The sequence below is a fragment of the Bos mutus genome, chromosome 13 (assembly GCF_027580195.1).
Source record: "Bos mutus isolate GX-2022 chromosome 13, NWIPB_WYAK_1.1, whole genome shotgun sequence".
Lineage (NCBI taxonomy): Eukaryota > Metazoa > Chordata > Mammalia > Artiodactyla > Bovidae > Bos > Bos mutus.
The window spans coordinates 49,097,713-49,122,542 of NC_091629.1; the positions used below are offsets into that span (position 1 = coordinate 49,097,713).

At 49.0% G+C, this 24,830-nt stretch overlaps 1 protein-coding gene across 1 annotated transcript; it reads left to right on the forward strand.

The window, feature by feature from the left end:
* Positions 1 to 9,595: 9,595 nt before the first annotated feature.
* ERGIC3 (ERGIC and golgi 3) lies at positions 9,596 to 23,532 on the forward strand. The gene is made up of 13 exons (XM_005900027.3): positions 9,596 to 9,754; positions 9,892 to 9,962; positions 10,076 to 10,163; positions 10,374 to 10,493; positions 15,499 to 15,592; positions 16,448 to 16,613; positions 16,760 to 16,817; positions 21,122 to 21,153; positions 21,905 to 22,001; positions 22,078 to 22,142; positions 22,833 to 22,969; positions 23,046 to 23,101; positions 23,298 to 23,532. The coding sequence occupies exons 1-13, from the start codon at positions 9,667 to 9,669 to the stop codon at positions 23,375 to 23,377; spliced, it is 1,152 nt and encodes a 383-aa protein (XP_005900089.1). The 5' UTR covers positions 9,596 to 9,666; the 3' UTR covers positions 23,378 to 23,532.
* Positions 23,533 to 24,830: the final 1,298 nt, after the last annotated feature.

Genomic DNA, 24,830 nt, shown 5'->3' on the forward strand with positions numbered 1-24,830 from the left:
ACCTCAAGCAGCTTCTTCCACACTCTGCCCAGCTCACTTGCTGCGTTCAGGTCCTGAAAACAGCAGGAGAGAAGAGATGGGGGGCCAAGACCCAGGTATTGGCTCCTGGAGGACGGGAAGCAGATCTGAGTGGGTGAGACCTCCATCGGGAGATCGGGAGTTGAAGCTGTGAAGATGGGAGGCACTCTAAGTCAGGGCCAAGGGCAGAGGTTTGGGACAGAAAGTGGGAGGTGACCTGGGCCCAGGGGAGGACGGGATGGGACACCCCAGTGTTGACCACTGACCGACCACCAGAGCACAGCACCAGGGCGCATAGACTCTGCTCCTCCCATCAGGGACCCCCTCATCTTTTCATAGCCTGCATCAAACTGGTGCTCTCCAGCTGTGTGGTGGCAGACAGAGTGATTGAGACTCCCGGACGGGCAGCCACATTGCCTGAATTTGAACCAAGGGCAGCTGCAACGCCGTGGTGCCACGTCCATCCATTTTTCCTGGGGTGCCGAGTCAGTCTTCAGATCCAGGCAGGGGGTCACCAGCCACAAGAGGAGCATCCAGAAGACGCACAGGACAAAAATCTGCCACCAGCGCCTTATGTGTGGCCCAGGCGATGGCTCCAGTGGCAGGTGGCCAACTGGTTCCTCTACCTGGGACTGGGAGGGGTGAGGACCTGAGGTCGTAGACAGCCCCCCAACTCTCTGTCCTGTGGGCCTCCGTGGCTCCCCAGACCTCCACACCACACCTCCTGCCAAGCCCTCATCTCCCACTTCTCTGTCCATTTGCTTATCCCCAAAGGGCCCTCCAACTGGGCCTGGGATGGAAGGTGTGAGGGCAGAGAGGTAACATATGGTGTGTCCCTGATCCTTCCCACAGAAGGAGGTTGAGCTCTCAGTGGGGTCCTCCCTGCCAAGGGGTATATTACAGATCTCATCACAAAGTACACATTGTGACCTCCCTCCTTTAGGCACAAAGCCACCACCCTATCCTGTCTGTCACACTCAAGCTGCCTGCCTTGAGTGCAAGATCCACATAGACAAGGACTGACCTTTACATTTTTATATATATTTATATATATATATTTTTTTTTTTTTTTCTTGGCTGCCTCGGGTCTTAGTTGTGTCACACGGAATCTTTTATTATGGTGTGTGGGCTTCTCTCTAGTTGTGGCACGTGGGCTCCAGAGCACACAGGTTCAGTGGTTGCGGCAAGCAGGTTTATTGCCCCCATGGCACGTGAGATCTTAGTTTCCCAGCCAGGGATCAAATCCACGTCCCCTGTACTGGAAGGTGGATCCTTAAACACTGGACCGTCAGGGAAGTCCTGTGATTACCTTTTTCACCTCTGAATCCCTAAGACTTAATCATTTAATAAATATTTATGGGATATAGGAACAGAGTGGACAGGGAAACTTAAGTATTATTTATGTGTGACGGCCCCTCTGCAATTGCTCAACTTCGTCTCAGACTTCACTTCTGTCCTCTAGACCCCCAAACCCGGCAGTCTGTCGCACCCTGACTTAGCTGTCTCAGAGACCCATCACCCCGGACAAGCCTGAGACTGAACTCATGTTGCTCCTTTTAAACCAAACCCTTCCCAAGACTTCTGTATCTCAGCAGATGCTCCTCCACTCACCTCTTGCTGCAGCCAGAAACCCATATGCTATCCTTGACTCCTCCCTCTCCCATGATTTCCAAATCCATTTTTAATCCTTTTGTTTCTGTCTCCAAACAACCTTCCTCATCTCCAGCGTCACTCTCTTAATTCAACCCTGGCCTGTGGAAGATGTTAAAAAACAAAATGAAAAACTGAGTTGTTTTTAAGGTTTTTAATAAAGGGGTGGGGTTAGAAACCCATTTTTTCAAAAAATCAAAATGTTTTCTTCCATGGGATAAGAACAGGAAAACAGTTGTCATAACTAGTGAAAATCTGCAGTGGGTATTTTATTGCTTTAAAAAATTCACCAGGGGATTTTTCTGGCAGTCCAGTGGTTAAGGCTCCAAGATTCCACTGCAGGGACTATGGGTTTGACCCTTGGTCGGAGAACTAGATCCCATATAAATACAGCAACAACAACAAAAAAAAATCACCAAAAAATTTGAGTAAGGTCTGTAGACTAATTGATGCTTTTGAACTGCAGTGTTGGAGAAGACTCTTGAGAGTCCCTTGGACTTCAAGAAGATTCAGTCAATCCTAAAGGAAATCAGTCCTGAATATTCATTGGAAGGACTGATGCTGAAGCTGAAAATCCAATACTTAGGCCTCCTGATGCAAATAACTGACTCATTAGAAAAGACCTTGATGCTGGGGAAAATTGAAGGCAGGAGGAGAAGGGGACGACAGAGGATAAGATGGTTGGATGGCATCACCAACTCGATGGATATGAGTTTGAGCAAGCTCTGGGATTTGGTGATGGACAGGGAAGCCTGGAGAGGTGCAGCCCATGGGTCGCAAAGAGTTGGACACGACTGAGTGACTGAACTGACTGCAGACTAATTAATTGTGTCAATGTCAATTCCCTGGTTTGTGTAATGTAAGACGATACATCAAGAGAAATGGGGTGATGGGTACATGGGATCTCTTTTTACTATTTTTATAATTTTTTATATGCCTATACCTATTTTAAAATAAAAAGGTTTTAAAAAATCATCTAGAAATAGATGCATAGTAAGCTTTATTGGTGTTTCACTTACATGAACTAACATAATATTTTTGTTGTGAAATACTCAAAAACTTACCACTTAAACCTTTTTAAAGTATACAATAAATCAATGACATTTAGGACATTCACACCATAATGCAGCCATCACCACTACCTAATTACAGAACATACTCATCATCCCAAGTGGAAACCCCATACCCATTAAGCAGTCGTTCCCCATTCCTTTCTTATGCAGCCCTAGCAAAATATAACCTTTTAAAAACATCCTGAAACATTAGCTTTGGTTTTGCGTTTTAGCAATTTTATCAAGGCACAATTCACATGCCATAAAATTCACACATTTTAAGTGTATGATTCAATAAATGTAGACAGCTGTATAAGCATCACCACAACCCAGTTTTAGGACATTTCCATCAGAAATCCCTATTTGCATCTGCAGTCAATGCCACTCCTCATTCCAGGCAACCACTACCCCACTTTCCCTAAAGATTTGCCGTGTTTATAAATGGAATAATACAATATGCAGTTTCTCATATCTGATTTCTTTTCCTCAGCATATTATTTTTAAAATTTATAATGTGTCATGCACCAGGAGTTAACTCCTGCTGTTGAGTAGTATTCCACTGTGTGGCTAGATCGCATTGTGTTTATCCACTCACCAGCTGATGGACATTTGAATTGTTTCCACTTTTTGGCTATTATGAATAATGCTCCTATGAACATTTGTTTACAAGTTTTTGCAGGAACATGCATTTTCATTTCTCTTGGGTAGACAGCTAGGAATTGTTGGTTTACATGTGCATTTATATTTAAGTTAAGAAAAATCTTTCAAAGTATTTTCCAAAGTGGCAGCAGCATTTTACACTTATCACCAGTAATGTATAAAGGTTGCAATTTTTCCACATTCTCAATGACATTTGGTTTTGTCTGTCTTTTTGATTATAGCTATTCTAGTGAAGACTCTACACATGGACATCACTAGATGGTCAACACAGAAATCAGATTGATTATATTCTTTGCAGCCAAAGATGGAGAAGCTCTATATAGTCAGCAAAAACAAGACTGAGAGCTGACTGTGGCTCAGATCATGAACTCCTTATTGCCAAATTTAGACAAATTGAAGAAAGTAGGGAAAACCACTAGACCACTCAGGTATGACCTAAATCAAATCCCTTATGATTATTCAGTGGAAATGAGAAATAGATTTAAGGGACTAGATCTGATAGAGTGCCTGATGAACTATGGATGGAGGTTTGTGACACTGTACAGGAGACAGGGATGAAGACCATCCCCAAGAAAAAGAAATGTAAAAAAGCAAAATGACTGTCTGAGGAGGCCTTACAAATAGCTGTGAAAAGAAGTGAAAAGCAAAGGAGAAAAGGAAAGATAATAAGCATCTGAATGGAGAGTTCCAAAGAATAGCAAGGAGAGATAAGAAAGGCTTCCTCAGTGATCAATGCAAAGAAATAGAGGAAAACAACAGAATGGGAAAGACTAGACATATCTTGAAGAACATTAGAGATACCAAGGGAACATTTCATGCAAAGATGGGCTCAATAAAGGACAGAAATGGTATAGACCTAACAGAAGCAGAAGATATTAAGAAGAGGTGGCAAGAATACACAGAAGAATTGTACAAAAAAGATCTTCACGACCAAGATAATCATGATGGTGTGATCACGGACCTAGAGCCAGACATCCTGGAATGTGAAGTCAAGTGGGCCTTAGAAAGCATCACTATGAACAAAGCTAGTGGAGATGATGGAATTCCGGTTGAGCTATTTCAAATCCTGAAAGATGATGCTGTAAAAGTGCTGCACTCAATATGCCAGCAAATTTGGAAAACTCAGCAGTGGCCACAGGACTAGAAAAGGTCAGTTTGCATTCCAGTCCCAAGAAAGGCAATGGCAAAGAATGCTCAAACTGCTGCACAATTGCACTCATCTCTCACGCTAGTAAAATAATGCTCAAAATTCTCCAAGGCAGGCTTCAGCAATACATGAACCGTGAACTTCCAGATGTTCAAGCTGGTTTTAGAAAAGGCAGAGGAACCAGAGATCAAATTGCCAACATCTGCTGGATCATCAAAAAAGCAAGAGAGTTCCGGAAAGACATCTATTTCTGCTTTATTAACTATGTCAAAGCCTTTGACTGTGTGGATCACAATAAACAGTGGAAAATTCTGAAACAGATGGGAATACCAGACCACCTGACCTGCCTCTTGAGAAACCTATATGCAGGTCAGGAAGCAACCTGACCTGCCTTCGGAGAAGGCAATGGCAACCCACTCCAGTACTCTTGCCTGGAAAATCCCATGGGTGGAGAAGCCTGGTAGGCTGCAGTCCATGGGGTCACAAAGAGTCGGACACGACTGAGCAACTTCACTTTCACTTTTCACTTTCATGCATTGGAGAAGGGAATGGCAACCCTCTCCAGTGTTCTTGCCTGGAGAATCCCAGGGACGGTGGAGCCTGGTGGGCTGCCGTCTATGGGGTTGCACAGAGTCTGACACAACTGAAGCGACTTAGCAGTAGCAGTTACTATCGTGTGAAATGAGTGTAATTGTGCGGTAGTTTGAGCATTCTTTGGCATTGCCTTTCTTGGGACTGGAATGAAAACTGACCTTTTCCAGTCCCGTGGCCACTGCTGAGTTTCCCAAATTTGCTGCCATATTGAGTTTGAGCGAACTCTGGGAGTTGGTGATGGACAGGGAGGCCTGGTGTGCTGCGATTCATCGGGTCGCAAAGAGTCAGACACGACTGAGGGACTGAATTGAACTGAAGGTGATTGTTCTGATAATTTTGCACAGTTTCATTGTTTTAAAAAAATATTTATCTATTTATTTATTTGGCTGTGCCTGGTCTTAGTTGCAGCACATGGGATCTTTGAACTTTGTTGCACTTCGTTGAACTTCCTCTGACCAGGGATTGAATCCAGGCCCCGTGAATTGGGAGCCCAGAGTCTTAGCCATTGGACCATCAGGAAAGTTCCAAATATACTTATTTCTTCTAAAAATAATTTTATTAATATTTATTTAGTTTTTGCTGTGCTGGGTCTTTGCTGCTGCTCAGGCTTTTCTCTAATTGTGGCGAGAGGGGGCTATTCTCTAGCTGCGGTGCACAGGCTTCTCATTGCTGTGTCTTCCGTGGTGGAGCATGAGCTCCAGAGTGCGTGGGCTCATTAGTTGTGGCCCCTGGGCTCTAGAGCACAGGCTCACTAGTTGTGGTGCATGGGCTTAGTGACTCTGCAGCATGTGGGATCTTCCCAGCCCATATCTTCTGCATCGGTAGGCGGATTCTTCACCACTGGACCACCAGGGAAACCCTCAAATATACTTATTTCTTCGATGATTTAAGGAAAAGTTCATTTATCCGAGTCTCATGTAAGGTGAAAGAAGGCTGTGACTGGGCAGAATGAACCAAGGAAAGGGCCTGAAACCTTCCCTTCTCTGGTCAGGCTTAGGCTGCATCTACATGTGACCAGTGACCCCCTCTTCCTGCAACCCAGTGTGCAGTGAGGCACTCCCGTACAGGATCCAACTGCTCCCGTGGCCAAAGGACCTCATGTTGATGGGGGAGGACTGGAAGCATTAAGGGGAAGCCTGACATTGTGAAGAGCTAAGTTTCCAACTGGTCAGCGTCTTGGTATCCTGTGACTTCTGCATCATGCTCACCTAGAAGAACTCTATGAAGAGAAAGGACTACCTACTTCTAGAATTCCTAAAGCAGAAAGTCTCTCCACTTTGCTGTCCCTATTACATTCCCTGATTTTTCCTTCACAGTGCAAGGCACATTCTCCTTTATTTAGGTAGTTAATTAATTACTTTATTTTTTTTCCAAAAAATTTTATTATGGTAAAATACACATAACATAAAAGTTACCATCGTAACCATTTTCAGAGCACAGTTCAGTGGTTTATATAACATCCATACATTTTGTTGTTGTTTACCTCTTCCTACTCCCCACTGAAAGCTCCTCAAGAGTAAGTATGACTCACATCTTTGTTACTCACCATGGTATTGCATAACAGGGGATACAAGAAAAGGGAGTGAAGAAGTGTGTTTTAGCGGGGAACCCCACTGAGGAAGGAGGGCTTGGAAGTCAAACATGAATGGGCATAGAATGGACATATGACAGAGAGGAGAGGATAATTTCTGTCAACACTGTTCATGGGCATCCAACTGAGCATAGACTTCTCTTGCACTTGGTGGTGGTAGCTAATGTGTGGGAAAGACCCATGCTCTGGAGTCAGAAAAATCAGGCCTTGAAGCCCAGCTTTGCCCTGTTAACTCCCCCTGCAACCTCGGGCAAAGTCAGTCCAACTCTTGGCTTCTTTATCTACAAAATGGGGTTTGAAATAGCATCGACTTGCCAGGGCTGTTCTGATGTAGAATATGCTCAGTCGCTCAATCATGTCTCTTTGTGACCCCATGGACTGTAGCTCATCAGGCTCCTCTGTCCATGGGATTCTCCAGTCAAGAATACTGGAGTGGGTTGCCATTCCCTTCTCCAGGCTGATGCAGAATGGGTAACAGTAATTGGCATGTTGTCAGTTTTCAATTAATATGCATTAGCCCTTTCCTTCTTCCATTCCTAGCAGGCTGTAGCCTGCAGACAGAAAGGGGGACTCAGCTTCTCCTGAGTCGGACTGCCACAATGCACCCAGCTTGTGTCCCTTCTCTTTCTCCTGGAAGCCTTCCCTGACCCAATGTGTCAGTAATTTTCTTCTATGGACTCTCCAGAGTTCCCTGAACCCCTCTTTACAAAGTTCTGGTCTGTGTGTGTGTGTGTGTTAGTTGCTCAGTTGTGTCTGACTTTTTGCAAGTCTATAAGTTGTAGCCCACCAGGCTCCTCGGTCCATGGAATTTTTCAGGTAAGAATATTGGAGCGGGTTGCCATATCCTACTCCAGGGAATCTTCCCAACCCAGGGACTGAACCTGCATCTCCTGCAGTGGCTGCTGCTGTTGCTGCTGAGTCTGCTTCAGTCGTGTCCAACTCTGTGCGACCCCATAGATGGCAGCCCACCAGGCTCCCCAGTCCCTGGGATTCTCCAGGCAAGAACACTGCAGTGGGTTGCCATTTCCTTCTCCAATGCATGAAAGTGAAAAGTGAAAGTGAAGTCGCTCAGTCGTGTCCAACTCCTAGCAACCCCATGGACTGCAGCCCACCAGGCTCCTCCGTCCATGGGATTTTGGCAGATGGGTTCTTTACCACTAGAGCCACGTGGAAAGCCCAGAAGCTCTGATCTAATGCTACTGAAATGATTTGAGCTAGGCACCTCCACTAGCCATGCTGAGGAAAAGCACTGAGAGGCTGTTTGGGTAGAATTAACCCCAAAGCCTCTTGGTCCCAGAGTACTTTGAGGTCCAGAAGAAATGGGTTGGAATCAGGCTCTGCCATTAATTCCTACCATCTAGGCCAAGTTGGCTTTCCTGGTGGCTCAGATAGTAAAGAATCTGCCTGCAATGCAGGAGACCTGAATTCAACCCCTGGGTTTGGAAGATCCCCTGGCGAAGGGAATGGCAACCCACTACTAGTATTCTTGCCTAGAGAATCCCTTATGGCAGAAAGTGAAGAGGAACTAAAAAGCCTCTTGATGAAAGTGAAAGAGGAGAGTGAAAAAGTTGGCTTAAAGCTCAACATTCAGAAAATGAAGATCATGGCATCTGATCCCATCACTTCATGGCAAATAGATGGGGAAACAGTGGAAACAGTGTCAGACTTTATTTTTGGGGGCTCCAAAATCACTGCAGATGGTGACTGCAGCCATGAAATTAAAAGACGCTTACTCCTTGGAAGGAAAGTTATGACCAACCTAGATAGCATATTCAAAAGCAGAGACATTACTTTGCCAACAAAGATCTATCTAGTCAAGGCTATAGTTTTTCCAGTGGTCATGTATGGATGTGAGAGTCGGACTGTGAAGAAGGCTGAGCGCCAAAGAATTGATGCTTTTGAACTGTGGTGTTGGTGAAGATTCTTGAGAGTCCCTTGGATTGCAAGGAGATCCAACCAGTCCATTCTGAAGGAGATCAGCCCTGGGATTTCTTTGGAGGGAATGATGCTGAAGCTGAAACTCCAGTACTTTGGCCACCTCATGCGAAGAGTTGACTCACTGGAAAAGACTGATGCTGGGAGGGATTGGGGGCAGGATGAGATGACTGGATGGCATCACCGACTCGATGGACGTGAGAATGAGTGAACTCTGGGAGTTGGTGATGGACAGGGAGGCCTGGAGTGCTGCAATTCATGAGGTCGAAAAGAGTCGGACACGACTGAGCGACTGAACTGAACTGAACTGAGAGAATCCCAAGAACAGAGGAGCCTGGCGGGCTATAGTCTATGGGAAAGCAAAGAGTCAGACACTAGTGAGCAACACACACACACACACACACACACACACACACACACACAGGGCAAGTTACTTAGCTTTTCCACGGCCACAGTTTATCCTTGAGAAAAATGGATATAAAAGTCACACCGACTTTACAGAGGTGATTCTCAAGCTGTTAACTGCAGGAAATCGCCTGGGAGTCATTCCTAGAGTTTCTGATCAGCAGGTTTGTGTCAGGGCACAATAGTGTGCATTCCTAACCAATTTCAGATGATAATGAGGCTGCCCATTGAGGACACTGTGAAAACCACTGTTCTAGGAGGTTCCAAGAGTCTGATGTGAAACTCGAGGTGCAGCTCGGGGCACAAGGCAAGCGAATGCTGCTATTACTGTGTCTATCCGGTTGAGTCCTCTTCCAGGCACTCTGCTCCACAGAAAACCTAACCCCTTATTTCTTCACCCCCTCAACCACCCCACCGGAGCCGGTTCCAGCCGCCAAAGGCAGGAGCAGCACAGGTGGGCGGGGCGGCCTGAGTGAGAACGCAGCAAGGGGTGGGGCCAAGCGTGGGCATTGCTGCGCCTGCGTGCCGAAAGAGGGGGCGTGGCCCAAGCTCCAGGCCGGAAGCGGGAGGCTGCCGGGGCGGGCCCTCTGGCTTCCCCTTTCCGGCTGGTCCCCATGGAGGCGCTGGGGAAGCTGAAGCAGTTCGATGCCTATCCCAAGACTCTGGAGGACTTCCGGGTCAAGACCTGCGGGGGCGCCACGGGTAGGGCGTGGCGGGGTCGAGGTCGCGGGGAGTGGGGTGTCCTGGAGGTTGGCCGGGGCGCCTGGAACCTGTCCGGCCTGCCGGGGGCAGAGGGAGAGGGACAGAGGCCATTCTGACCCTCGCTCCCTGCCCTGCAGTGACCATTGTCAGTGGCCTTCTTATGCTACTATTGTTCCTGTCAGAGCTGCAGTATTACCTCACCACAGAGGTAAGGGGCGGGGCCTAGTAGGTGGGCGGGGCTTGGCATTATAGTGGTAGGAGCTTATGGAATGGGGCAAGAGAGGGTTGAGGTGAAATCTTACTAAGGTAGTCCTGCCCCAGGTGCATCCTGAACTCTACGTGGACAAGTCACGGGGGGATAAACTGAAGATCAACATCAATGTGCTCTTTCCGCACATGCCTTGTGCTTGTGAGTACCTCACCATGGGTGGGAATGGCAAGCCCCAGGGTTCTCAGATGGCTTCCAGGTTCACAGCTCCAGCCTTAGGTTCTGGACTGGACTCCAGGAGAGCCTCCTTCCCCTAGTCCACTGCCGCCCCGAAACAAGCTCAGCGTCCCCTTACTCTCCAAAACCCTTACCCTTAGGACACAGCCCTTTACCCTGACCTCCTGCTTCCAGATCTGAGCATCGATGCCATGGATGTGGCTGGGGAGCAGCAGCTGGATGTGGAGCACAACCTGTTCAAAAAACGGCTTGATAAGGATGGCTTTCCCGTGAGCTCAGAGGCAGAGCGTCATGGTAACTTGGGGGGAAGAGGCCAGATCTCAAATCCCAGAGCTGGACATGCCCAAGCCCTACCTTCTGGCAAGTGGGCTGTGACTGACTCAGTGATACGTGAAGCATCTAGGACCCAGAGGAGTCAAGTGGCTTTCCAAGGGTCCCCCAGCTGTTAAGAGTCAGGGTGGGCTGAAATGCTGGCTTTTTAGCCTCTGTGTATTGAGGAGAGTACTCTACGTGGCTGTCATTCTAAGGTCCCGAATCCCTGCCTATTGTGGTTTAGTAACAGAAGTCGGAGGATGAGTCCTATGTGCCTTGGCGGAACTCCTGTAGGTGGACCCAGGCTTCTCTGGCTGTCTACTTCCCTGTCCCACAGACTGACTTCAGCCCATAATGCTCTTCCCTCTTGGAATGCAGGAAGGCTTAAGTTTAAGTCTTTGTCCTTGAATTAGATTGCCTGAGTTCAGATGTAGCTTTGTCTTTTGCAGTCCGTGCCCTTGGCTCTTAAAATGGTGATAAACAGTTGTACCTACCACATGGAATTGCAGGATCAAATGAAGTAATACATGTATAATGCCTAGTTCAGAGTGTTGTTCACTTTTAGCTTCCTTTCTTTTCTCTGTGTCCTCCCAGTGCCTCCATTAACTCAGTTTCCCTCCATAACAAAACCTTCCTGAAAGCTCTGATTTTTTCACACCTTAGAGATTGCTTTGTTGGTCAGCTTTATCATTTGTTCATTCAAATGTTGAACACCAGTAAAACAAATAGAATTTGCTTTAGGATTGGATATGGAGTCAAGGTCGATTCCAAGGTTTTGGTCTGAGTGAGTGAATGATTTAATGACCAGAGAAGGAAGAGGACTTTTGTGTATGGGTGGGAGAGGTGGGGGAATATATATATCTCCACTACTGTGTAACAAGTAACCCCAAAAGTTAGTGATTTAATTTAACAAACATTTGTTTTTGTCAGTTTCTGTGGGTCAGGAATTTGGGAGCAGCTTGGTTGGGTTGTTCTGACCATTGCAGTTGGCAACATGGAGGTCACTGGAAACTGAATAGAATAGTTTTGATACTGTTGGGGATGAAAATCTAATTACAGAGCAGAAAAGGAAATGGAGACATCAAGTATAGATAACCCTTCTGGGAGTTTAGCTGTAAGAGAAAGCAGAAAAGTGGGGTGGGGACTGGAAGAGAGTGCATGTGGGTTGGTTGGTTTGGTGTTGAGATTTAGCCAGGTCCTGTTGCTTCTGTCTTTTTAGTGGAGATTGAAAGCAAGGTCATTAGCTGAGAGTGGAGAAAGGGGAAGGGATTTTGGAAGCCTAAGGAGAGAGGAAAAGATATAAATTAGTCATCTCAGAGAATGGAAGAGTGAAAGGCATTAGTGAAAGGAAGTAGGATTGCCAGGCAGTCTTAAGGGAGGCACAGGAAGAAGTAGGCACAGAGAGTTGAACTCAGCTGGAAGGTGGGTTTTGCTATTCTTATACAACGAGGGGAGAGAGGAACAAGTGACTTGTGCTTGTGTGCAAGAGAAGAATTACAGCAGAGGACTAGAGATTTTTTTTCCAGCTTTGTGGCTGTGTACTTGGAATGTAGCATCATGTAAGTTCATGATGATTTACATACATACATATTGTAAGATGATTACCGTAGTAGGGTAACGGCCATTACCTCACAGTTACCTTTTTTGTATATGAGGTGAGAACATTTAAGATCTACTCTTAGCAACTTTCAAGTTTACAACATCGTTAACTATAGTCCCCATGCTGTTAGATCCCCAGAACTTATTCATCTTATAAGTGAAAGTCTGTGCCCTTTGACCAACATTTCCCCATTTTCCCTACCCCTGAACCCCTGGCAGCCAACAATCTACTGTCTTTCTATGAATTTGTTATTTTTAGATTATATGTAAATGAGACCATAACAGTATTTGTCTTTCTCTGTCTCACTTATTTCACTTAATATAATATCCTCAGGTTCATCCATGTTGTTGAAAATGGTAGGATATTCTTCTTTTTAATGGCTGAATAATATTCCAATATATACACATACAGAGCTTCCCAAGTGGCCCAATGGTAAAGAATCCACCTGCCAATACAAGAGACACAAGAGACACAGGTTCGATCCTTCGGTCAGAAAGATCCCCTGGAGGAAGAAATGGCAACCACTCCATTGTCCTTGCCTGGAAAATTCTGTGAACAGAGGAGCTTGGTGGGCTACAGTCCATGGAGTCACAAAGAGTTGGACGTGACTGAATGACTAAGCACACACACCCACGTATACATATACATAATATATATTGGTTTGGGCAAAAACTTTGTTCAGGTTTCTCCATAAGATGTTCAGAATATATAATATTCCAATATATTCCTATATATATATTGGAACATTACATATATATACCATATATATGTATATAGCTCTGTATGTGTATAAATATGTGTGTATGTATATATATATGCATACACACACTTACAGAGAGGCGCACAAGTCACAGTTTCTTTATCCATTCATTTGTTGATTGACTCATGTTGTTTTCACGTCTTGATTATTGTGGATAGTACTACAGTAAACATGAGCTACAGATATCTCTTCAAGATGGTGATTTCTTTCTTTCTTTTTTGTATATATACCTAGAGATGGGGATTGCTGGGACATCTGGCAATTCTATTTTTAATTTTTTGAAGGACTTCCATATTGTTTTCCATAATCAGATCAGATCAGTCGCTCAGTCGTGTCCGACTCTTTGCAGCCCCATGAATCGCAGCACGCCAGGCCTCCCTGTCCATCACCAACTCCCGGAGTTCACTGAGACTCACGTCCATCGAGTCAGTGATGCCATCCAGCCATCTCATCCTCTGTCGTCCCCTTCTCCTCCTGCCCCCAATCCCTCCCAGCATCAGAGTCTTTTCCAGTGAGTCAACTCTTCGCATGAGGTGGCCAAAGTACTGGAGTTTCAGCTTCAGCATCATTCCTTCCAAAGAAATCCCAGGGCTGATCTCCTTCAGAATGGACTGGTTGGATCTCCTTGCAGTCCAAGGGACTCTCAAGAGTCTTCTCCAACACCACAGTTCAAAAGCATCAATTCTTTGGCACTCAGCCTTCTTCACAGTCCAACTCTCACATCCATACGTGACCACTGGAAAAACCATAGCCTTGACTAGACGGACCTTTGTTGGCAAAGTAATGTCTCTGCTTTTGAATATGCTATCTAGGTTGGTCATAACTTTCCTTCCAAGGAGTAAGCGTCTTTTAATTTCATGGCTGCAGTCACCATCTGTAGTGATTTTGGAGCCCAGAAAAATAGTCTGACACTGTTTCCACTGTTTCCCCATCTATTTCCCATGAAGTGGTGGGACCGGATGCCATAATGGCTATACCAATTTACACTCCCACTAACAGTGCACAAGGGTTCCCTTTTCTCTGCTTTGTCGACAATGTTATTTTATTTTTTGTTTTTGTTTTTTCCAATAATAGCCATTCTAACAGATGTGAGGTGATACCTAGTGGTTTTGATTTGCATTTCCCCGATGATGAGTAACGTTGAGCACCTTTTCGTGTCCCTGTTGACCATCTGTATGTCTTCTTTTGAAAAATGTTTATTCAACTGCTTTGCCCATTTTTAATTGGACAAATTGGGTTTTCTGCTATTGAGTTATATCAGTTCCTCCAATGTTTTTGATATCCCTTATCAGAGATACTTTTTGTAAATATTTCCTTTGTTCCATAGGTTGCCCTTTCATTTTGTTAATAGTTTGTTTGCTGTGCAGAAGCTGTTTCTTTTGATGTAGTAGCACTTATTTCTTTTTGCTTTTGTTGCTTGTGCTTTTCGTGTTGTATCCAAAAAATCATTGCCAAGACCAGTATCAAGGAGTTCTTTCCCTATGTTTTCTTCCTAGGAGTTTTGCAGTATCAAGTTTTACATTTAAGTCTTTAATCCATTTTGAGTTAATTTTTGCAAGTGGTGTAAAATAGGGGTGTGATTTCCTTCTTTTGCATGTGAATATCTGTTTTTTCCAGCACCATTTAATAAGGAGGTAGTTCATTACCCATTTGAACCATAGAACTTAAATAAAGAGGGAAGTGAGAGTATGAAGGGGTGATATTGGTAACAAAGAATCGGTGGCTTCTGGGTACCAGAGAGAGCGAGCTGGAAAAAAAGATAAGATTTAAGATTGGGATTATGACATTGAATTCTGGAAGGTTTGTGACCACTGGTAGTAACTGAGTATGGAAATGGCTGGTTGAGGATGGTTGACAAAAATAAAAAGATTACTGGAGGACTAGAAGTCAGGGTTCTGAATATTGAAACCGCCAGTTACAGTGAGGTAGTTAAAGGCGGGGAGCCAGGTGCAGAGAGAGCAGTCTGAGAGGCACCAGGGCAAGGGGTTAGGGCTTACACTTGGGGTTCAGCACTGAACTCTGCCGCTTACAGTGTTGCACTGGCGAAATCACTTTTCACTCTGAGCCTCAGCACCTTCTCAGTACTGTGGGGATAGTAACCTCCACCTTCACAGAGTCGTGTGGGGTTGAAAAGAGACTGTGTAAAGTACAGTGACCTGTATTCAGCTAATCTTTGGTATTCACTTTTATTGTTTTATTGCTATTACCTTTTATTAAAAGAAATGCAACATGTGTGGAAATGCTTAGTGTCTGACACATACATAGTATGCATTATGTAAATATTAGGTATTACAATGTTTATTATTCCTAAGCCACAGGCCAGAGGGCCCATGCAAGGGTTGTGCTGTGCCTAGTCACTTAGCCATGTCTGACTCTTTGTCATCCCACGGACTATAGCCCTCTAGGCTCCTCTGTCCATGTGGATTCTCTAGGCAATAATACTGAAGTGGGTTGCCATGCCCTCCTCCAGGGGATCTTCCTAACCCAGGCATCAAACCCAGGTCTCCCTCATTGCAGGCAGATTCTTTACTGTCTAAGCCACCAGGGAAGTCCATGCGAGGGTTAGGGGTAGTGATTTCACTGCGCCTGCCCCTGGCTCATGGCCCTGCCTCTTGCCTTCCCCTTAGAGCTCGGGAAAGTCGAGGTGAAGGTGTTTGACCCTGATTCCTTGGACCCTGATCGCTGTGAGAGCTGCTATGGTGCTGAGATGGAAGACATCAAGTGAGCCAGGGTCAGGGGGTCAAGCTGGGGGGTGGGGAGCAGGGCTCCCATCAGGTGCTTTTTGTCAGTCATCCCCAGCCTCTGTTGGATGCCGTGTGTGTGTGTGTGTGTGTGTGTGTGTGTGTGTGTGTGGTGGTCTTGGCCAAGAATTTAGATGGCATGGGCTATGTGCCCTGATCACTGATCCCAGGTCAGGTGTCAGGCTCAAGAGCTGGGGACGAGGTCAAAGTGATCCTTGTTCTGGCTCAGTGGTAGTCTCTGGAGTCCAGCTGCCTGGGTTCCACCTATGTGTCCTTGGGCCAAACTACATAATCCTTGTGAAGGGGGTGAAAAGGACGCCTTTCTCAGAAGACTTACCTAGGGAATAAATGTATTTTCTATGTACGGCACTGAGATTGGAAGGCTCAGCCCGGGCTCTTAAGCCTTCCTTATGTGGCAGCTGCTGTTTTGTTTCTCAGGCCCTGACCCCTGAGAGACCCCTGGTTCAGCAGGTCTAGGGTAGAGCCTGGGAGTATGCATTTACAATCTTTTTTTTAATTGAGGTAAAATATACGTGACATGAAATGTACCATTTTGACTGTTTTCATATGTGCCATCTGGTAGTGTTAACTACATGCATAGCCCTGTGTGGCCATCACCATGATCCGGTTTAAACTTCTCATCACCCCAAACAGAATGGGAGTATGTATGTTTCAACAGCCCTGCTGCCGCTGAGGAAACATACCTGGAGGACGCTGGATGATCAAAGATGAGGCTGGGGGAGGCTTTGTTAGTGGGCGGCACTGCCTTGTTTCCCAAGGTGCCAGCACTTTTCGGGTGCCTCTCTGACGCTCCCCCCGCACCTCCCCTCTTCAGGTGCTGTAACTCCTGTGAGGACGTGCGGGAGGCATATCGCCGTCGAGGCTGGGCCTTCAAGAACCCGGACACCATTGAGCAGTGCCGGCGGGAGGGCTTCAGCCAGAAAATGCAGGAGCAGAAGAACGAAGGCTGCCAGGTGTACGGCTTCCTGGAGGTCAACAAGGTACAGGAGGACCCGAGGCGGGACAGGCCAGCTGGGCTGTGGGTGGGCCCCAGTCCACTGTGACTCGAGGGCACACTTGCCCTCAGGGGACAAAGGACAAAGGGAAAGGAGGAAACGCTGGAGGATGAGCGGGCATCTCCCCCCAGGTGGCCGGAAACTTCCACTTTGCCCCCGGGAAGAGCTTCCAGCAGTCCCACGTGCACGGTAAGCGCCCCAGAGCAGCCGGCACACCTGGCGAGTTGGAGGGTCCCTTCCCCTGCCTGATGCACTTCTGTCTTGGCCCAGAGCAGAGCCTCGTCTCAGGGCAGTGGTTTGGTAAACGGTTAAGGGCACATGCCAAGGAGCCAGACTGTCTGGCTTCAGAGTTCAGTCTTAGACCTTCCAGGTTATCTGCAACTTTGGGAAAGTTCCTTTACTTTCTTAGCTTCAGTTTCCTCCTTTCTAAAGTGGCGATGATAGTACTTATCTCCTACGCTGTTTGGGCAGGTTTAAGATGACAGCAGGGAACCTGGCATGTGGTAGGTACTTGTTCCAGTGGCAGCCCCAGCGTCAAGTAACCCGCGTGTGAGACTTTGACGGAAGCAGAGCCGGTTTGGAACCCAGGTTCTGCCGCTCTTAGGCTGTGTTAAATTGGGACATATTGAGCCCTACTCGGTTTCTTCTTCTGTAAAATGGGCCTGAAATAGTACTTGCCTTACAGTGTTGTTCACAAGGATGAATAAATGGAGATTTATTCTCATTCCTTTTTTCATTCATTCATTCACTAGATGCTTAGTAATCACCTATCGTGATTGTCTTGTCATGTGCTAGTCCAGGTGCTAAGGATACAGCAGCAATCCAAACAAAATCCCTGCCCTCAGAACATTCTAGTAAAGAAAGAGACAGTCAACAAGTACATATAAAGATATGGTATATCAAGAATGTATTTAAGCAACTCAAACCCAATAAAGCCAGGATAAGAATGAGTGACGTGAGAGGCTTGGGTGAGATGGTATGTGTGTGCTGTTCCATGGAGGGTGTCAGGGAAGACTGATGGGTAACATCTGAGTGAAGATCTGAAGTGAGTACAGGGCCTGGCCATGTGAATGACTGTGGGGAAGTGTTTCAAATAGAATGAGTGAGTGAAGTCACTCAGTCGTGTTTGACTCTTTGTGACCCCATGGACTGTAGCCCATCAGGCTCCTCCATCCATGGAATTTTCTAGGCAAGAGTACTGGAGTGGGTTGCCATTTCCTTCTCAAATAGAATAGCGAATGCAAAGCCCTAGAATAGCGAATGCAGGAATGCGCTTGGTGAACTCAGGGTGCAGGGAGGAAGTTAGGGTGACTGGAGCACGGTGAGCTGAGCTGCATGGTTAGGAAATAAGGTGAGGGAGGTAACAGGGCCCTGTCGTGTAGGGCCCGGGAGGGCATTGCAGGGACTTGGGCTTTTACTTTGCGTGAGATGGGAGGGTGTTGTAGGGCTCTGAGGAAGTTTCATGTGATCTGACTTAACTTTGACTTAACTCTGACAGGCAGCATTTTGCTTCGTTAAGGAGACTGGTGGGTTGTGGGTGAGGGGGCAGAGTGGGCAAGAGAGGCCAGTTAGGAGGCTGTCGCAGTGATCAGTCAAGGCACCCGATTTTGGGGGCTGGGCTGGAGTGGGGGTGGAGGTGGTGAGAAGTGACCGTGGATATTTCAAAGGTAGAGCTGAGAGGGGTTGCCAACAGATGAGAAGGTGAGGAAAAGAGGAGTAAAGATGACTCTGTAGGATGAAGTTACTATTTAGTGAGAAGGGGAGGCTCAGAGGAACAGGTTTAGACGGTTGGAGTGAGAACATGAAGCCGCCTTTGATATGTTCAGACCAATGGGATATCACCCCAGATGTCAAGTAAGCAATTGGCCACTCCAAGTCTGGAGTTCAGGAGAGAGGTCTGGCCTAGGGATACACATGTTGGAGTCATCTATGTGTTTAAAACCATGAGACTGGATGAGTCACCTTTCAGATGGAGGTGAGGGTAGATGTAGAGGAGGAGAGTTCAGGGGTCTAAGCGCCGGGCCCCCGAAATTAGAGGACAGAAGGAAGCAGCAGCGGAGACACTGGGGAGGTGAGAGTGTGACCCGGAGGGTGATATCCTGAAAGCTAAGGGGCGGATGTGTCTCCAGAACTCTGTCGGGTGCTTCTGGATGTCAGGTAGAATGACCGTGGCGTGTCTAATGCGGCAGTGGTCATTGTGACCCGAACAGAGTAGTTTGGGCCGGGAAGCACCCACTGCGTGGTTCAGGAGGGCGTGTGAGAGGAGCTGCAGGCGGTGAACAGAGGCAGCCCTTGTGGGGCTTGCTCTCAAGGGGAAGGGGAGAGGGGCCCGTCGCTGGAGAGAATGGAAGTCAGGCGGGAGTTTTGTAAGACGTGTGGTGTAGCCATGTGTCAACATGCTGTCGGAAATTGCCTAGTGGAGAGAACAGAAGTGATGCCCTGTAGCCGAGAGGGACATTTGCTGGAGTGAAGTCTTTGAGAAGGAAAAGGAAGACAATGTAATGCCTTAGAGGTGTAGAAAGTCCCAATTTGGCAACAGGAGGGAAGGCGGACCTGCATAGGTACAGGTCGGTTGGCAGCAGAGTGACATGGAAATCATCAGGAGTTGTGACAGGGCCATTGTCTAAGACAGTGTGACAGCGAGTGGCCAAAACTCTCGGGCGCCAGTGTGAGAGGACTGACTGGTGGTTCTGTGTGGGTTTCCAGGCGATTCAAACAAATGGGGATGGAAGGTGGTGCAGTGCCATGAGCTGTAGACCTGAGATTTTTAGGGAAAATCAAGGGAAATGAAGTGATCTAGAAATGGCATTGAGGAGCAAGGAGGACCTCTGTTAGGCCAGGAAGGAGGACAGGTGTGGGAGAGAAGGAGTCACTGCTTGGGGGCTGCAAGGGCAAGCTGGGCTGTGGCCAAAGTGTGAGCAGGAGGGAGGTGTGGAGGTTGGAGATGTTGGGGTTTTGCTGATGAGTAACAGGGCGTGTGGAAGGACCTAGAAGGGATGGGAGTCAGGATTGTACTCGAGGACATACAGAGCCACATGGTGGTAAGAGTCCAGGGAAGAGATGACCCGGCAGTCCTGAGCTGCCTGGTAACAAAGGACAGAAGTAACGGGCTTGGTGAAGATGGCCTCGCTGGTCTTCACAGCGGTCTGCAGGGGTGCGCCTGAACGTTGGGGCAGGCAGGTGCATCTGGAGGGGCCAGGGAAGGTGGTCTCACTGGGGTTGTAGGAAGACGATTAATGTGGCTCTGTGGGCATAGGGCCTGTGGGCACTCAGTGAGAGGTGACCCATCTCTGCCTCTCCGTCTGGCTGTTGTCAGAGCAGGGAGCCCAGGGCAAAGGGTCCGCCATACCCTCGAGGGATATTCGAAACACAGAGCTACAGATGCCCAAGGCCAGAGGCTGAACTGAAGGCCTGGAAGCTAGTTTCTGACATCATGTTGATTTAGGGGAGGAGAGGGGAAGATTGTAAAGTTTATCTTAGATCCTACCTGGTCTTCAGAGGGCACCAAGGCTCAGAGAGAATACGTGACCTGCCCAAGGTCACACAGCTAGGAAGTGACCCTCTGGGCTCTAGGTCTTTTGTTCTTCCTAGGCGACCACAGTTCTGCCCAAGCCCCCTTGCACTCTTCTCTGGCCAGGGGAGGGGACTGGGAGGAGGCCTGTTAGCTGAGTCCAGACCCCGCTACTGAGGCAGGAACATCTGGTCCTCCCTTCTACCACATGTCCAGCTCTGTGGTTCTCACTGTGAAGCTTTGAATCTTTTTTCTCTTCCTCCCTTCTCTCTCCTTCTCTCCCCCATGCTGCAGTACACGCTGTGGAGAGTAAGTGGCCCTACCCCCAGGGAAGCCAAGCCCCCATTTCTGGGGCAGCCTGTCCTCCCAAGAAGAGGGGTGGGTGTGGGTGGGCCTGGGTGGGGGGCCTTCTCTGGCCTGACGGCTGGGTGACTATAACTAGCAGTAAGTGTATCCATTAGCTGGGGTTCCTTGTAGTGGGAGGGATCAGGGTTCAAGGGCAGGAGGAATTTGTTCTGGAACAGGAGGTGTAGGGTGCCTGCTGGGCTCCCTTTGGTGGCTTGAGGGTGGGAGCAGAGGAGGCCTGGAAAGAAATTAGACCACATTCTTAAGTCCCACCTCGCTTTGGGGTTCAGTGACTGGCCCATCGGCTCTAGTCCTGAAAGACCTGAGTCAATGGGCTTTATCTCCTGAGATGCAGGGCCTCGGGCCTTGGTGGGAGCAGAGGTCTGGAGTGGTGCCCATGAAGGGCTCCCTGCACATGCGAGGGAAGAAGTGGGCCCTGTAGAGGGCATGAACTCTCACCTCTCATGCAGGCCCACAGCAGGCCCTCTGGCTGCCCTCAAGCAGGGCCGGGTTGGTGAGTGATTGAGGGGTGGAAGACGAGCCAGGCAGGTCATGGTCCAGCAGGAGGAGTGGGGAGGCCCGAGCAAGGGTCTGGAGAGCCTGCTCCCCTGCTGACACCTTCTCCCTTCTCTCCTAGTCCACGACCTGCAGAGCTTCGGCCTCGACAACGTACGTACCAGGTGGAAACCATGGAGGGTGGATGGAGGTGGAGGCCTAGTCGCTGCCTTCATTCTCTGTAGAGACATCCTGGGATGGGGGAGCAGATACAGAACAATGAACCACGGTCTGACGGGTGCAGTGTGAGGATCACTGCTGTGACTTTTGAACTGAGACCTGCATAGGCTGGAGATGGGGGATGAGCTTGGACAAGAGCATCCGGGCAGAGGGAGCCTGGAGTGAGGTCAGGGGGCACTTCTGAGGAAAAACAGGGCTGTGTGGTTGGTTGAGGATGAGCCTGGAGGGCTGACAGGCCATGTGCTATTCAGGGGAGTCTGTGTCTTTCCTGAGCAGTGGGAGGCTGTTGGCCTACTTCAAGCAGGGTCATAATGGAATCAGATTTGCATAGTTTTTAAAAGATCCCTCTAGTGGCTGTTTGACTCAACAGGAGCAGAACAGGGGAGGGAGCTGGGAGATCCGGGGCCCCTTCAGCCTAGGCGACCAAGAGTGTGTGCTGTGATTGTCTCACGTGTGGGTGCAGCCACAACCTCAAACTCTGCAGCCCCATGAGCCCCCAGACCCTGAGGAAGGAGTTCCTAGGTGGGGGTTGGGAGTGTCTGTCTCAGGCAGGTTCTCCAAGGGAAGACCCATCTCCGCACACCCACTCCCCAGACCCAGGGGCCCCTGTGTGAAAAGCCTTTGAGAGGGTGGGGCCTGTTGGGGCCTCAGGTGCTCGGAGGCCCAGGGCTGGTGTTGCTTGCAGATCAACATGACCCACTACATCCGGCACCTGTCATTTGGGGAGGACTACCCGGGCATTGTGAACCCCCTGGACCACACCAATGTCACGGCACCCCAAGGTACCAGCCCGGGAGGTAGCCCCCAGCGGCCCAAGCCCTGCTCGCACCCACGCCCAGTGCCCTCTTCTCCCCACAGCCTCCATGATGTTTCAGTATTTTGTGAAGGTGGTGCCCACAGTGTACATGAAGGTAGATGGAGAGGTGAGTCCGAGGGGGCCCAGACTTCAGGGCACCCTCTGGTGCCAAGCCCGTGAATTCCTTCAACCTGGGAAGTGACGGCCTGCTCTTACCCCATATGATGGGTGACAGGCTGAGGCTCGGAGGGGGCTGGGTGATTTGCCCCATAGCTAGAGCTCAGGCCCCAGGCTGTCAGATTTCAGAGCACTTTTTCTACTTGCCGTCCACTCCTCCCGTGTACACTGTCCGCCTCTCTGTCCCCCACAGTCTGCCCTGGGCCAGGGGCTAGCCAGGCTGACCCTTCCATGCCCCTCCCTCCTGTCTCTCCTGTGGCCTGTGGAGCAGCATCTCTGCAGACGGGTAGAATGTGTGAGGACTGAGTGGAGAGGATGCCAGGCCTAGCATTGCCCGGGGTTCACGGTGCAGCCTTGAAGAGTTGCTATTCTCCCCAGCTAAGAGGGTCCACCATGCGGAGCTGGGATTGGTAACCCATAAAGAGCTGGTGACTGGAGGGAAAGCGGGGATGGTCAGGCTGCACGAGGGCGTTGAGGTGGTCCCCGGGCCTTGCGGTGTTTGATTCCAGCACGGGGCCTCGCTTTCTCCTCCACACAGTCAAGGCACTGCCAAACCAGGGCCCAGAGCAGCGGGTAGGACTGCGGGGTTGGGAGCCAGGTCACAGACCTGGCCCTGGTCCAGTCTCCCCTCCTGTGCCAGGTGCTGAGGACAAATCAGTTCTCTGTGACTAGACATGAGAAGGTCGCCAACGGGCTGATGGGCGATCAGGGGCTTCCCGGCGTCTTCGTGCTGTACGAGCTCTCGCCCATGATGGTGAAGTTGACAGAGAAGCACAGGTGAGGGCCGGGGAAGGGAGGGGCCTGGGCCTGCAGGGAGCAGGGTGCCTGCTGACCTCCCCTGCCCTTCTGCCAGGTCCTTCACACACTTCCTGACCGGCGTGTGCGCCATCATCGGGGGCATGTTCACAGGTCAGAAGCTGTGGGGTGTCTGTCTGGGGTTGAGGGCGTGGTGGGGAGTGGAAAGCTTGACACCCCCTCCGCCCAATCGGGTTTTGGTGGAGGGAGGAGGGGCACTTGAAGGGCCCCTGGCCAGTCAGGTGACAAGGCCCGGAGGTCAAACCAAGGGCCCACCTGGGCCAGTGCCAGCCTTTGTCTCTCTCCCCAGTGGCCGGACTCATTGACTCTCTCATCTACCACTCAGCTCGAGCCATCCAGAAGAAAATTGATCTAGGGAAGACAACATAGTTGTCTGTCTCCCCACTCCTCCCCTCTTTTTCCTGTTTCTCTTTGACTTTGGGGTCATTTTCCCAGCCTCTTCTTACCCTACTCCCCCACCCCACCCCCATTCAAAGAGGCAGTTGCAGCTCCCGGTTGTTGGTAAATCTATTGATTGTGATATACTCGCTGGTCTCAGTGTGGTTCTTGGGTCTCGCTGGAGTGTGGGAACAACCCCTCATTGCAGCCACTTACTGAAGGCAGTCAGGACTAGCAGATCAGAGCAGGTGGCTCTGGGAGCCCCATGTGGACATCCCCAGCTTATTATTATTCAAACCAGACTGATGTCCACTCCACAGCCCTGTCGTCAGTCCTCCCACTGTGGTCTTCGGGCTTTTTGGGTTCAGCCCCAGGGCTAAGATGGAACTTTCCAGGATGAGCTTCAAGTCACCGGAGCTCCCAAGCTTGTGAGTTTCCGACCCTATTGGTTACGGGTCCTGTGTGCAGGCTGGGACTTGCCCCCCTAGTGGTGGCTAAAGCTGGGGCCCCTCCCTGCCACCCTGGGCACAGTCACCTGATCCTCTCCTGCTTAATGACCCTGCTCCGTGCCAAGCCCCTCCTGGCTCCTGGTGTCCAAGGGGGGTCCAGCCAGGTCCTTTGCAATTCCCTGGGTGGACACAGAACTGAAAAACAGGGAGGGAAGGTAGTGGTGCTGCCAGGGCCAGCATTAGACCTTGGCTCTGGGCCTCGTCAGGGCTTTTCATCAGAGCCCTTCAGACGTGTGGGGAACCAGTCGTAAGACCTCACTACTGCACAGCCTAGGGAACCAGGGATTTTAAAAGCTGGGGAGTTTCAGTGTAAGACAGTAGAGGGGGGAGAAACAAAGTAGAGCAATGGCCAGAATACTTCTTGAAGCAGACGGACATGAGACCCAGCTCTGACTTGGCCACTTGTGAGCTGTGACCTTGGACGTGTTATTGATGGGCACTTGTCTATAAATTGTGGATGATGTTGTCAACTTCAGTGAGTCCTGTTTTTTTGGTCACCCAGGAACCATTTCCCCTATTAACAGTATCCTGGGTTTCCTCTGGGCACCTCCCTGCCCACCCCGTCAGCTTGTGTGATTTTTGAGGAGGGTTGATTTCCCACCCTAAGCTCCAGGGGAGGGCCTCAGTCAGCATGCCCCATCCCTGCTGGCCCCAGTGACCCAGAACAAGCCAGGCTCCACCAGGACTAGGAAATCTTTCCTCCTGGACGTGAAGATGGGGAGAGTCGGGGTTGCTGCAGCCATCCTATACTTCCAGGGACAGACCATCTTCGTAAATGAGCTTCCCCTGAGAACAGCAGCGCCAGGCTCAGAGGCAGAGAACCAGTCTCAGTGACATTGTCTGAACCCTGTGACCAACAGCGCCTGAAACCCACCACATCCTGGGAATTACCACTGTGGAAGCCACAACAGTCCCTTTTTGCTTCAGCCAGCTTG

Excerpts from the sequence above, each read along its gene's own strand:
- ERGIC3 (XM_005900027.3), top strand. The coding sequence starts at position 9,667 with ATGGAGGCGCTGGGGAAGCTGAAGCAGTTCGATGCCTATCCCAAGACT. Across the intron at positions 10,164-10,373 it reads TCCGCACATGCCTTGTGCTT|ATCTGAGCATCGATGCCATG; the intron begins GTGAGTACCTCA and ends TCCTGCTTCCAG. Across the intron at positions 16,614-16,759 it reads GCTTCCTGGAGGTCAACAAG|GTGGCCGGAAACTTCCACTT; the intron begins GTACAGGAGGAC and ends ATCTCCCCCCAG.